The following is a 14,430-nucleotide window of genomic DNA, read 5'->3' as shown; positions in this document are numbered from 1 at the left end:
GGAGAAAAGATACATACTTCCTTTCAGGCAAGGAAGGCCTCTTCTCTCTTCCCTTCATCCTGTAAGGAATTGCTATAAACTCAGCTTAGCATCCATGCAAGATTTAGGGCACAGGTAGGAAGCTGCAGGCTGGCTTCATTTTCCACAGGCCCTTAAACCCCCATCCTTCTATCTCAGCAGAGTTCCTTCTTTCCTGTTCCTTTCCCCTTAATTTTTCCTGGCTTTCTGAAGTGTTTCTCCCCTGCTCCTCCTCCCCCTATGTACTTTCTGAACGGGCACTATTTTGGGTTAAATAATATTTTCCCTCTGCCAATGTGGATTGGAGGAGGGGGGAGAGTGTGGGATGTAAAACACAAGAGCAGTCAAGTACAACATTCCTAGAGTGAACATGTTTACACATGGGGAGGAATGTTTGTCCAGCCAGCAAGTAAACTTCCTGTTTCCTTCTGGGCTGGGTAAGACTTCCTCTGCATGTGACTAGAGGTGGGTGTGGCCTCACCTGTGCAGGTAACGACAAAAGCACAGGGCAGGGCAGCCATCTCTCTCTCTTTGACTACGTGCATCGAAGAAGCAACATCTGCTTAGCCAAAGATGTGCTCTTGGCCAGCCAAGAGAGGACAAAGGGACTGTCTTCTCATGAGATAGCTTAGAAAAGTAATATACACCGGGAAACTAAGTCTGCCTTCTGGGATCCTATTGTGATTAAACCTTTTTATACTTTTATTTTTTTATTTTATTTTTTAAATGATATTTATTAAAGTTTCAAAAAATACAAGAAGTACAGAATACAGAAAGAAAAAGAATAAAGTTTTTAAAATATAACCAAAAAAGTAAAAAATAAAAAGAAACATACCAAATAAGACAGTTAAAAATACATTAATTTTCCATAACCTATCTTCCCTACACTTATTTCCCCGGACCTCCTCAAACCTCCCTTTTTTGTATTCCAGTTCAATTTGTTAGTTCAGCAAATCCTTACCATTAAGCTTTTACCCAATTGCAAACCTTTTTTCATATCTCTTAAAGCATTACAGCTAAAAACCTCTTAGTTTCTATCCAACATCCTTCTAAGATTCCTTAATTTTGCAATATTTCTGTAAATAGTCTTTAAATTTCTTCCAGTCTTCTTTCACCGACTCTTCTCTCTGGTCTCGGATTCTGCCAGTCATTTCTGCCAGTTCCATGTAGTCGATCACCTTCACCTGCCATTCTTCCAGAGTGGGTAGATCTTGTGTCTTCCAATACTTTGCAATGAGTATTCTTGCTGCTGTTGTGGCATACATAAAAAAGGTTCTATCCTTCTTTGGCACCAACTGGCCAACAATGCCCAGAAGAAAGGCCTCTGGTTTCTTCAGAAAGGTATATTTAAATACCTTTTTTATTTCATTATAAATAATCTCCCAGAAAGCCTTAATCCTTGGGCACGTCCACCAAAGGTGAAAGAATGTACCTTCTGTTTCTTTACATTTCCAACGTTTGTTATCGGGCAAATGATAGATTTTTGCAAGCTTGACTGGGGTCATATACCACCTGTATATCATTTTCATAATATTCTCTCTTAAGACATTACATGCCGTAAACTTCATACCTGTGGTCCATAACTGTTCCCAGTCAGCAAACATAATATTATGTCCAACATCTTGTGCCCATTTAATCATAGCAGATTTCACCGTTTCATCCTGAGTATTCCATTTCAACAGCAAGTTATACATTCTTGACAAATTCTTAGTTTTGGGTTCTAACAATTCTGTTTCTAATTTTGATTTTTCCACCTGGAAGCCAATTTTCTTATCCAAGTTATATGCCTCCATTATCTGATAATAATGAAGCCAATCTCTCACTTTATTTTTTAGTTTCTCAAAACTCTGCAATTTCAATTTGTCTCCTTCTTGTTCCAAAATTTCCCAATATTTCGGCCATTTGGCCTCCATATTGAGCCTTTTCAGAGCTTTCGCTTCCATTGGTGACAGCCACCTTGGAGTTTTATTTTCCAATAAATCCTTGTATCTTGTCCAAACATTAAACAGTGCTTTCCTGACAATATGATTTTTAAATGCTTTATGTGCTTTGACCTTATCATACCATAAATATGCACGCCATCCAAATATGTTGTTAAAACCTTCTAAATCCAAAATGTCTGTATTTTCAAGAAGTAGCCATTCTTTCAACCAGCAAAAAGCTGCTGATTCATAATAAAGTTTAAAGTCTGGCAGGGCAAATCCACCTCTTAAACCTTTTTATACTTTTATAGAAGACTGTGTCGTGTCGTATCTTTTATGAGGGGTTAAGGGGGAATACCAGAAGTTACTATAGTCGCTTTAGCGAGCCTGAGCAAATGCATCCGCTGCAAGTTTAAAAAGGGGAACGTTACTCTGCTAAATTGTGAATTTGTTAACACAAGTTGGAAAGGCTATAATCAGACAATATATCCTCTCCTGCATCCCTCTCCATAGGGAGAGCTTTCCCACCCTACCCACACTGCCTTTAAAATCAGAAACTACTTCCACTTGCTTTCCAGAACTCCAAACCACAAAACAAACACCTCTATAGACTTACCTGAGGCAAACTCATCAAAATCCAGCGGATCCTTTTTTCTGATCTTAGGTAGCCATGGTGGAGATTGAAACCCTCTTTTATCTGGATCAATCCAAACACTTTTGTCTGTGGCTTCTTCCGTTGGCCCCTTGGCCCCAAGGGAATGCAGCTCTCAACAAGAAAAAGCCCCCCTCTCTTTTGTGCATCAAAAGTCATCCCTGCTATGTTGGAGAGGCTGTCAATCAATAGGGTCATATAAACATATATGGTGGGATTGCTCTAAGGTTTGGGGTTGATGGTTTTGCTGAGGTTGCTTGATGCTGACTTGGACTGTCTTTTCAGTACTGGGTGAAGACCCCCCACCCCTGAAAGAAGGGACTATCAGAGCCTCTGAGAGAGATTAATACTCAGGGAGATTCATGTTTTAGTACTGAATTTCATCCTGTTTCAAACACTGACTATGCTATTGATTTACCACTTCATCTTTCTTATTGTTTTGCTATTGTGGAATCATAAACTTGGAAGGGACCACGAGGGTCATCTAGTCCAACCCCCTGCAATGCAGGATTCTTTTGCCCAATGTGGGGCTCAAACCCATGACACTGAGATGGGTACCAACTGAGCTATCCTGGCTCACCAGTTGTTTCATTTGGAGGCTGTAGAGAAGGCTGCTAAACCTCTTAAACACCAACCGATATATCTGTGCAACTTCCACTTGCACATGAAAGTACAAATGCGCAGAAAAAGCTCCTGCATATTTGAGGCAGCAGTGCTGGAGAATCAGCTAGATGGAAATGTTGAAACATTTAGGAGTGGAGATGGACGAGGCATAACAATACATAGAAATAAAGGATCCATGTTGTCTCCAACTCAACGCTATTAAGTCAGGCTCCAAACATGATGCGTATTGTGGAAGCGAACAGCATCCCATCCATTTCCTTTTTGCTTGCTGCTGTGTATTGTTAGAGTGATTAAAGGTGGTCAGGAAAAAGAGTGCTAAGATACAAAATGGAAGTGATGGAACCAACTTCCCAGTAATTCTCTGTAGTCTTTTTGGTTGTTGTTAAATTTTTTTTTTTTTAAAAAACAGACCCTCATTCCCATTCAGTGATTGTCATCTCTTACCATTACTGAAAACCCTGTTATCATTACCCTAAGCTTTGGGAATTAATTTGAGTAAGGGTGTAGCTTTCATTGAGATGGCCAATAGGACTATCAGAACATTCCTCCCCAAATAAATAAAAATAAAAATCCTCTTCGTGGAGAAACTAGCATGGCAGAGTAATGCATTCTAGCATTTTATTCTGACCTTATTTCTGCAAGGAACTGATTTTTATGGAGGAGCACTCAGTGATGGAAGACCCCAGCCTAAAGTCATACAGATCAATGTAGTCAGTTACCAGCCAGTGAAAATTACTCCTAAGCAAAGATTGCCACCTTCTGTTTACAAAAAAAAATTGGCACTTAAGGAGGAGTGACTAAACAGGGATTGGGGACTGCTGGCCTGCCAGGGGTCTGAATTTGAGCCCTGAGCTCTTTCTTCCCCAGACATACTAGTCCTAATTCCCGTGAAGGGCTGATCGCTGCCAAGAGCGCAGCTTGCAGTTGGCACCAAGTGCAAACCTGGGATGCACAAGGAGGAAGGTTGAGGAACAATCTTTTGAAGTTTGAATCACCTGATGGCAGGTAGATGACCCCCCAGCTACCTATCAAAAGTGACCTGGGGAGACCTGGGGAGAGTATTGTTTTGATCCAGAAATCAGTCATGACATGAAGACTCTTCTTGGCTCCACCTTCTTTTTTTTCTTGCAGTTTAATTGAATTGACTGTGGTGGTCAGGGTGGATAAAAACCAATGATATGCTATAATGTTATTGTTTTAGTTAAATAAATTGTTTAAATTTTTATTAAGGAAATGATTGTTTTCCTCCTTCCAATAAAGTACAGCAGAAAAGTTGTCCAAATATAAACGGTTAACTTATTAAACCTCACAATAATTTCATAATTATCTATGTATTTCTAATAGTATAACCAAATCAGTAATTTTAGATATAACTGTAAAAACTACTCTGAAAATTTATTATTGATTTTATTATTCCAAAAATGAAACCTAATCTGGTTGTAAATATTAAGATTATACCAGCAAGAATGAGTCTTTATGTAAAAAAATGATTTAAATCAAATCTTACTGACTAGTGATTTAAATCAATTCCACCCTGGTGGTGGTCCATGTAATTTTGGCGATGTTACAATGCTACCTCTTCATGTTACAGAATCACATGGGTCATCATAACTAATCTGATCTTACAGCCATGTAAGCAAATTAGAGGGCAAAGAAGAAACATGGTAATGCAAAGCTGGGAACAGAAGGCTGCTGAATGATATCAAAGCAATGAAGGTAGTTTTGTAGCTTATTCTACAGACATGCTGCGTTTAAAGTGGATTTTTGCAATAAAATAGTTGATGCAGCTGTGTTTTAAATTGAAAGAACAACTCACTCTCAGGCTGGCCAGCACCACTTCTTAAAAGAAAAAGTTGTCACTTTGCTCAGGGAGTGCTGCACTTCTAATTACAGCCAGAAATGAAAGCCACCTAAAGCCACCTTATAAAAATTGTGAACTTTAAACACAGAGCAAGCTGAGGACCAGCACCTAAATAAAGAAAACTGATGCTACTCAGAGAGACAATCATGAGACAAAACAGGAACTTAAAAGAACTCTCACTTTAACCTATCACAAAAACTGATTTAATGAATGATTTCAAGTGACATAACAGATTAGGAGATTAGGCTGTATGTCTGAGTCCCTTCCAATTCAATTGCTGGACTAGTCAGGCCAGTGTCTTGGTAATGGCCTAAGTATGGATTGTTAAGGTAACAAAGGAAGTGTCTCTGTGCCAGAGAAGAAATGGGTGGACTCCCCTCCCTCAACTGGCTGGTAGTTAGAAGAACCAAAAGCCAGGTTTGAGGTGTGTGCCTGAAGCAGGTGTCAGGCTGAAACCTGTGAGGGACATCTTGGTTTCTGCTGGAATCCAAGGTTGTGGCTATGGGAGAAGCAAGACCTCCTTGGGGTGTTAGGGCTGTGAGCTCTTCCATCATAGGCTATGTGCAAATAAACCACAGATCATAAAGACACCTGAATCTCTGCTGTCCCTCATTCCAAGGAAACCAAACCCTGGGAAAGTGCCTGGGACCCCTGGAATCTTGCATCTCTCAGAGATTGGGGTGGTTTGCAACAATACATTGATTTTACCTAAAAGGAAAGGAAATTAAAAGGGAATGGAGATGAAGGACTTGCCACTTCTTAAAAGAAAAAGTTGTCACTTTGCTCAGGGAGTGCTGCACTTCTAATTACAGCCAGACACTGAAATTTGCATGTAGCTTGACAGAGAACAGAAATGTTTTAGAAATTAAAGCAGCTTTTAATTTGAGGAGCTTCCTCAGAACACACTCTATAGCTTTCCTCTTATTCCAGTATCTGTTTTGTTAGAGTAATTGAGAATTAAATAAAGACACTGGCGGTGCAAAGACAAAGATGTTGCAGAGCTGGAGAAACAATTACGAGCTTATCACACACGCGCATGGAAATTTACTACTATGAAAGCCATGAAGCACACATTGTTTTGCTCCCAGTGGAAAGCTTGTTGAGGAAAAATAGGAAGGATAGAAGCACTTTGGCAAAAATAAGTTGCAGAAAACTGGAGCAGAGCAACGGCGGTCAATTCTCCACATTGAGACTGCTTTGTCCATTGAAGAAGGCTTAAGGCTGGCATGTAAAGTCATGAAGGAGAAAAAGAGAGAGGTGAGAAAAGTCACAAAAGGTGGCAAAAAACTGAAAGATTTGAATTGCTATTTTGCTGAGTGCTAGTACCATACAGCAAGGGACACGGGTGGCGCTGTGGGTTAAACCACAAAGCCTAGGACTTGCCGATCAGAAGGTTGGCGGTTCGAATTCCCGCAACGGGGTGACCTCTGGTTGCTCAGTCCCAGCTCCTGCCAACCTAGCAGTCTGAAAGCACGTCAAAGTGCAAGTAGATAAATAGGTACCGCTCTGGGGGGGAAGGGAAACGGCGTTTCCGTGCGCTGCTCTGGTTCACCAGGAGTGGCTCTGTCATGCTGGCCACATGACCCGGAAGCTGGACGCCGGCTCCCTTGGCCAATAAAGCGAGATGAGCGCCGCAACCCCAGAGTCGGTCACGACTGGACCTAATGGTCAGGGGTCCCTTTACCTAGTACCATATAGCAGATGGCAGAATTTATGCTTGGTGAAGTTTTCTTGAATATCCACACAAGTGCTTTAACGAGTAATTGCTATTTACTATTCTGAAACTCAGTCTATAGAGCTGGTGGCTTTCAGATTAGAAGATGTCTGATGCACCGATCATCCACATTTTCCAGACTGTTGGAATCAATATGCTAGAATATTCTGAAATCTGGTGCCATTTCAAAACACTCCCGTAGAGAAACAGTGTAAGAATGAGATGTTTCCTTCCAGACTGACACCCATTGCTTGGCTAATTGAACCTTGAAGGCAACTCTGAAATTAGAATTTCTTCCTTGTGAATGGGCTTTCCTTTGCTGATCATCTAAATGTATTTCTTAATTTCAAGTTCATAAATGGATGGTCACACCTCATACTTAAATCCAGAAAAACTGAGAAATGCAGAGGGTGTTAAATGTCATCTGGGTTAAGGTGCTCTTGAGAATCATCTTTCCTCATAAGGTGTGGGGGAGCAAAAGCATAAAAAAGACAAGCAATTTTCATTCATTCTGTGGCACATGTTCAAAACAAGAGCATCGGTAACCTATCTAACCCGTGTCCCAGTCTGGAAGCTATGAACACTGCAGCTAAGCATCATTGTTTGGTGATGAGGAATAAGTGAGTATTAAAATGAGATCTAATTGCTGCTGTCCCTCTCTCATACCTGCTACATTATCATTACTGCATCATGCACAGGGGAATAGTGGTTAGTGTACTGGACCAGGATGAATCATGTTCGAATCCCCACTCAGCCATGAAGCTGGATAACCTTGGGCCAATCACAGACTCTCTGTCTAACTTGTCTTACAGGATTGTTTTGAGGGCAAAATGGGAAGAGATCCCTGTACACCACCTCTTGGGCTCCTTGGAAGAAGGGGAGTATATAAATGTAACAAAATAAATAAATGATAGCACTCTTTCAGTTGGAAAGACTACCATAGTGTTCTCTGTCCTTAGTTAATCTTTCACTTCTTCCAACTCTTTGGAGTGGCAGCCAGAGATTCTCCCGTGTTGCTATGTCTAGAGAGATTGAAAAATCAGTGGGTTGACAACTGGGGATGCCACCCCCCAAGTGACTGATGGCAACAACAGAAGGGAGTAGTGGCACAGGCATGCGATCACATTTTGCGAGGCTGCAATAGTCCAGTCAAGATGGCTATGGCAGTACCATCAACATAGCACCCTAGATTCTGCTCCCGGATATTTTTTTTATCAGAATTATAAAAACTGATGCTTTCATTTAAAAAAAAGGTTCACATGGTTGAAGAGAAAAAACTGAATCAGCTATTTGTAAGCAACCTTTTTTAGCATGTGATTTACATGGAAATAATGCCTTCATGTATGTGACAAATACCAAAGAAATGCTGGAAGACATGTTGAACTTCTGTAACATCATGTGAAGTTATTTATTCCAAACGGAACTCCTCCTCTAGCCCCAGAAAGACAGGTCAATATTGTAATGTGAAGGTGGCCTTCTCCTCCTCTGAGTAAGGGTGGGTGGATGGCGTGGAAAATCACATGCAGAAAACTCTCTTCTGATGTGACTATGAGAAAAAGCCCATTTATTTTTAAATGTAAGTTGGGGTTCTCTGGATTCCATTTAAAACCAGGCCTGGCCAGGAAATGAGATTTCAGTACAGCATGCTGTCCACATGTTGCCATGCGCTTTTCACTAGAACTGCAATCCAGCTAAAGAAACTGGAAATAAAATTGGTAATCATGTGTTTTGGTCAATTAATTTTCCATTTCTGAAGCAAGAAGCATATTTTTCTTTTTTCCAGGGAATACACACATGGCTTGGTGTGATTTATTCCATCCAATGTGAGAGAAAAGGTGAATGCTTCTTTTCATGTTTGCCATCTGCAGTGTGTGTGTGTGTGTGTGTGTGTGTGTGCGCGCGCGCTTACATGAAAAAGATTGTTTGGAAAAATCTGCTACCCAATTAACTGAAATCACCCTTTAAAATTTTTGTTTCTGATTAAGCCAACTATTTAATTAATTCAACTATAAAACAATGTAGCCCTATTTTTTAGGGGTGTGAAGTCTTCTGAAATGCCACCCCCCCCCACCCTCCCCAAACAAACAAGCCTTCATTTTTTTGGCTGACAAATTAACAATATGGAACATTTGAAATCACAGTTTATTTCCCCATTCTCTTCACTTGTACAATTAAGTGTATGCATGGTTATTAAAAAATAAGGCTACCATAGCCTGTCCCCAAAATATATTACAACATTCAAAATGCTTGGCTTCTACAAGTGACACAAATGGGGGATGGGGTGTTTAGTGGCAGGGAGGGGTTGAACAAACTGGACCGTATGTGGACAGGCTTTGTGGCCTTTCACCTCCAGTTAAAGCATTTCAATATAATTCAGATCAGAAGGGACAGAAAGTCATTATTGACAGTTTGGTGGCCTGTCAAGGAGATAATGGTGACAACTCTGCTCCCAAACAACACATGCCCACTTCACTGATGGCACCCTGACTTAGCTGGCAGTCCAGAGAAGGGGCCAGGCAGCAGGTGGGCTTGGAGACTGAGCTGCTTGCGTGGCCTTAGAAGTGGTCCCCTCACATCAGGATAGAGGAATTAATGTTTGTTAAACAGACTGCTCTGGTAGGCTTCAGCGTTTGGAAAAGTAAACTTGCCCGAACTCAGAAATCATTTCAAAAACAAAAGCAACTAAACCAAATTTTACTTGATGGCCTCAAATTAGAAAGACACATGTCAGGATAACAGATGTTTCCCCGCTTCGTGGGAATGGGGAGTGGGGGAGAAGAGAAAAAAGGACAGACGTGGTGATCCAGAAGGTGGCTCCAAAGCACAGCCCTTGAAAAAATCCTGGTACAAGGACAAACCTGTCACCATGTCTATCATCAGAGGGCCATCTGCTTCTATGTGTGGCTCAATGAACTTTGACTATTCATTTTTCAGCATCCACTTTTATTTAAAATAATCCACGTCTCCCTCCCCCATCATAAAAATTAGACAAGCAATAGAACCAGCAGCAGCAAAGTCTGTGGAGTTAATGTTGGTGGTACTGAATTCCCAGGTGCTTCCCAGATTCCCACAGTGTCCTAAGAGTGTCCCATATGTGAAAACAACCCCCCCAAAATGTGATCACTCTGAGAAGGAAGAGCAGGTTAGCTTCGGTTTTGTGCCCCACTGAGAATCCCCGATGAAAGCAGGATCAAGTATTCAAAGCCTTGAGAGAGAACATCTTTCATACTAGCTCCAGTACCTGGTTAAAAGAAAAGCAGAAAACAATTAATAAGGGAAAAGCAGACACCATTTTATTTCCTTATTCACAAACAACCTTCTAGCTTAGGGCCATATTTGAGGTGGTGCAGGCAACCATATTTGTTGCTTACATGGCTGCATGCATTAAGTGGGAGGCAGGAAGAAAATCAATTTTTATTAACAAGACACAGATAAAATAGATGAACAGAGGTAGACCCCCATACCACATGATTATTCACCCAAACTTCTCTTTCCTCTAGCCTAGTTCCCGATACCACAAGTGAGCTAGGCTAGAAGAAAAAGAGCCTGAAGCGATGAAGTGAGGTCTGTTGGCTCATTTCCTTGTTTCATAAAAAGATTGCACATGAATCCCCATCCTGTTTTATCGAGGAATAGAAAAGAGACAAAGGTGGCTCCTTGTCTAATGTGGCCCTTGAAAGTGGTCTGGTCCAGCGGTCTCCAAGCTTTCCTTGCCTTGGGCTGGTGTCTCCAGCGACGATTGCGTAATGGGCACGTGCGCAAACACTATTTCCAGTGCACATCCGGGTCGGAGGAGGCCCGTGAGCATGCGCACAAGCTTTTTACGGTGCTCCTCCGACCTGGAAGTGGGTCCCTGCGCTGCACCGGTATGAGCCAGTGGCGGGAGTCACTGCAAGCCGGATAAACGAGTCCCTCAGGCCTTATCCGGCCCCCGGTCCATAGGTTGGTGATCCCTGGTCTAGTCCCTTTCATTCTCATGTCATTTAGTACTGCAATCTATGAAGGTATTGCTTAAGGAACCTTTGGCACAAGGTAGAGTGTTTCTAAGTACAAAATGCACATAGGGTAGAATGTTACAATCTCAGTCTTTCAAAGGTTCCCTTTAAAGAATGTTAGAAATGACAGGTGGTAAGCTCACAACCAATTCTCCCACCAACATCTGTACTGACTTCAGGCTTAATATAATTACTACAAACCAGCAAGTTGAAGGTGGCTAACCATCTCCCAGTACAGATTTGCACAGCAAATATGTGACAGCCTTGTGGACTATAAAGGGAGAAACTCAAAGAATAATAATTTAAATGGCGCTTAAGAAAAAGGGAGCACTTAAAGCAACCCCATTCAAGGTTGTTTTCAAGCTCTGAGCTTCTTTTCCAAAGCTACTTTAGGGATTTGTAGCTGGCCAGAAGAAAGACAGATTATCAGCAGGGAAATACCCTAGCTTTTAGCTCTATTTCCTTTTAGTGTTATAATTTACCTAGCTAACCAGCTCAATTATTCAAATTATCTAGATGCACTGTAACAGAGATGGAGTCAGCTTCTGAATTTTTGTTTCCAATTTAAATGAAAGAGGAAAGACAAGAGATCGAACAAGTCCAGAAAGGGCACAAAAGACTGCTCACCAAGGCAATGGGATGCCAAGGTTCAAAGTACTGCTGCTGAGTGAGATCATCATTTTCTTAGATGGACTGGGAGTATCTAGAACATTTCCAGAACTCTAAGCTCCAGAGTTCTTAGCTGTGTTGGTGCAGCATTCTTCATGCGCAACTTGCACAGAGACCATAAAAAAAATGGAACAGTCTTCTCATGTTTCATTGCTTTCTAGAGAGGCCCTAAATGGCCTTCTGGACACTGTTACACTCCTCACCTTTTCATTATTTGGGCATATTTGATCTCCAAGCTCACTCTATTCCCACACCCCTAGCCTACAGCAGATGCAAATAAATCACTTCACATTATAAACACTTGGGAGTAAGGAGGAAATCCAGGAATGGGCTTTTCCAATTTTCAGTTACCTTGTGGCTACTAATTGAGTGGCATAGACTAACTTACCTTAATTGTACCCTGACTGTTAGCAGCAATCAGCACATTGGACTCCTGCAAAACAAGAAAAGTCATCAGGGTTATGCTGCAGGCACTAGGGGACGTGGCTGCTTAAATCACTTTTGATTTTGCAATTCCAACTTTAAGGAAAAGTTGATATCTGACTTATCTTTTAAAAACCCTGCACCTGAAAAAGTTAGGAAACCATTTAGAGAAAAGCAGAATGTATTTCAAAGTAACATACAAATATGAAATCACATCCAGATCTGTTTGCGTGGGAGCTAAACAATAAATACAAAGTTTACTTTGTTTTTTAGCCACTAGTACAAAAGGTTCCATGGTCACTGCAGATGGTGACAGCAGTCACGAAATTTTGGGAGAAAAGCAATGACAAACCTAGACAGCATCTTAAAAAGCAGAGACATCACCTTGCTGACAAAGGTCCATATAGTTAAAGCTATGGTTTTCCCAGTAGTAATGTATGGAAGTGAGAGCTGGACCATAAAGAAAGCTGATCGCCAAAGAATTGATGCTTTTTAATTATGGTGCCGGAGGAAAGTCCCACGGACTGCAAGAAGATCAAACCTCTCCATTCTGAAGGAAATCAGCCCTGAGTGCTCACTGGAAGGACAGATCCTGAAGCTGAGGCTCCAATACTTTGGCCACTTCATGAGAAGAGAAGACTCCCTGGAAAAGACCCTGATGTTGGGAAAGATGGAGGGCACAAGGAGAAGGGGACGACGGAGGATGAGATGGTTGGACAGTGTTCTTGAAGCTACCAACATGAGTTTGACCAAACTGCAGGAGGCAGTGGAAGACAGGAGTGCCTGGCGTGCTCTGGTCCATGGGGTCACAAAGAGTCGGACACGACTAAACGACTAAACAACAACAACAACAACAGGTCTCATGTGCCTTGTCTAAGCTCACCAATTGCCAAACAGAAAGAGATTTCAGTTTATTCATCCAACTAGTAACGGACCACATTTACCCAGGGACATGGCCCTCCAGATGATGTTTGTTGGACTGAGTCTGTCATCTGAACCTGGGCTCATCATTCAGTCAAGAACAAATGTTGGTTACATCTCGAAGCAAAGGAGGACACAACCACAATTTCATCTTTCATTCAGTTGAGAAACCTTTGGCTTCCACTTTTAGATTTCTCAAAAGTCTAGCTCAACTTCACCTTCCTATTATATTATATTCTAGTCTAGGCATATCATGAATTTAATTTGTAGTTAGGCGCAAGATCTCTTGTCATATCAAACATTACAAATTTCCCTCTCCTCTTTCTACTTATGCCTGGCATGCTCTTTTTGAACGTATTTGTCACTTTCCCCCTCTTTCTTTGGAAATGGCTCAAAACATGTCTGCTTTTCCTTCTAAAGCTTATCTTTTGTAAAACATCCCTGCCTAATCGCATTAAAGCGATTCTTGTACACCACAAACAACCAGATAAGTGGCTCTGAACTGATGTTAGGAGCTTCAAGAAATAGTGAACTGACTGATGTAAATTCCTTTAATCCAAGCTTCTAACAAAGCTATGTTGGACCAGTTTGAATACGTGTGTGTGTGTGTGTGTGTGTGTGTGTAAGTGTAATAACTCAGTCCACAAGGATGAGTCTTTTCAGACATTCCTTCTTGGCCTATGAGCTAAAAATAAAAATAAATCACAGCTTTGTAAATTTTCCAAATTCTAAGATCAGTGTTGTCCACACGAGTAAGATGGATATCGCAACTTCTGCTTTTTGAATTAGATATTGATTTAGAGGACATTTTAATGTTCCATAACATTAGAATGTGATAAGATGGTTTAATAATATTCAGTTTTTAAAATTTCTAGCATTTATATCCCTCCTGTAAATTGGCAATATATATGTGTATATGTGCCTTATAAACTGTAAAATATTATAGAATAGTAAAGTTATGGGGAAATATTAAAAGAAGTAGACAATTAAAAAAGCAGTACCCTGAAAGCCCAACTGTGATAAAAAGTTTCACTGCTTATCTAAAAACAAACAATGATAGGGTCAGACATACTTCTCTAACTTAGGGTTGCCATATTTTGAAGAGGAAAAAAGAGCACACATTTGCCGACTTCTACTTTTAGCTATGGATCGCTATGATGACTCTACCCATGAAAAAGAAGAGTGTCTTGGAAAAGGAAGACATCACACCCCCCTTTTTACAAGGCAAAGGGAAGGGGCTATCCCTCTTACTTCTGCGATGTGATAACTTCATTTCGGTTTGGAAATTTGCTTTCTAGGCTGTAGAAACCACACCTCAGTCATGTAAATAATATTCTTGTAATGGTTATCCAGACCATTTGTGAATATTCTCCTTTTCCCTTCTCTCATAATAAATAAAATTCTCTTGTATAACCCTCTCCTCTTCTCAGAAAACCTGGAATTTTTCTACCCTTAATTCACTAAACCTGCCCCCAGAACTTCTCCCGTCAAGGCTTTGCACAAGACTTTACCAACAGCATTTCTTCCATGTGTTTTATTTTTTACTCCTACAGATTCTCCAACCAATCAAATGGGCGGGGTACAAATTACTACTACTACTACTAATTTGTTTCCCCTAATTTTTCTTTAAG

General features: G+C 40.9%; 1 protein-coding gene and 1 long non-coding RNA gene across 4 annotated transcripts in view; one reads left to right on the top strand and one right to left on the bottom strand.

Moving 5' to 3' along the window:
• Positions 1 to 8,915: 8,915 nt before the first annotated feature.
• The window catches only part of COP1 (COP1 E3 ubiquitin ligase), a 101,031-nt gene continuing 95,516 nt past the window's right edge, over positions 8,916 to 14,430 (bottom strand). For all 3 annotated transcript variants that reach the window (XM_081012157.1, XM_081012156.1, XM_081012158.1), the window contains exons 19-20: positions 11,844 to 11,888; positions 8,916 to 10,032 (exon numbers count right to left, since the gene is read on the bottom strand). In XM_081012157.1, coding sequence (XP_080868283.1) covers positions 10,015 to 10,032; positions 11,844 to 11,888 — 63 coding nt within the window. In that variant the 3' untranslated portion in view covers positions 8,916 to 10,014. The remainder of the gene's footprint in view (positions 10,033 to 11,843; positions 11,889 to 14,430) is intronic.
• Positions 10,039 to 11,110, top strand: LOC308480692. Its single transcript, XR_013988235.1, has 2 exons — positions 10,039 to 10,916; positions 10,995 to 11,110. It is a non-coding gene; the product is annotated as an uncharacterized lncRNA (long non-coding RNA).

The sequence above is a fragment of the Podarcis pityusensis genome (genome assembly GCF_964106645.2).
Source record: "Podarcis pityusensis genome assembly, chromosome: 6".
NCBI lineage: Eukaryota > Metazoa > Chordata > Lepidosauria > Squamata > Lacertidae > Podarcis > Podarcis pityusensis.
This window is presented reverse-complemented; position numbering and strand designations above follow the sequence as displayed.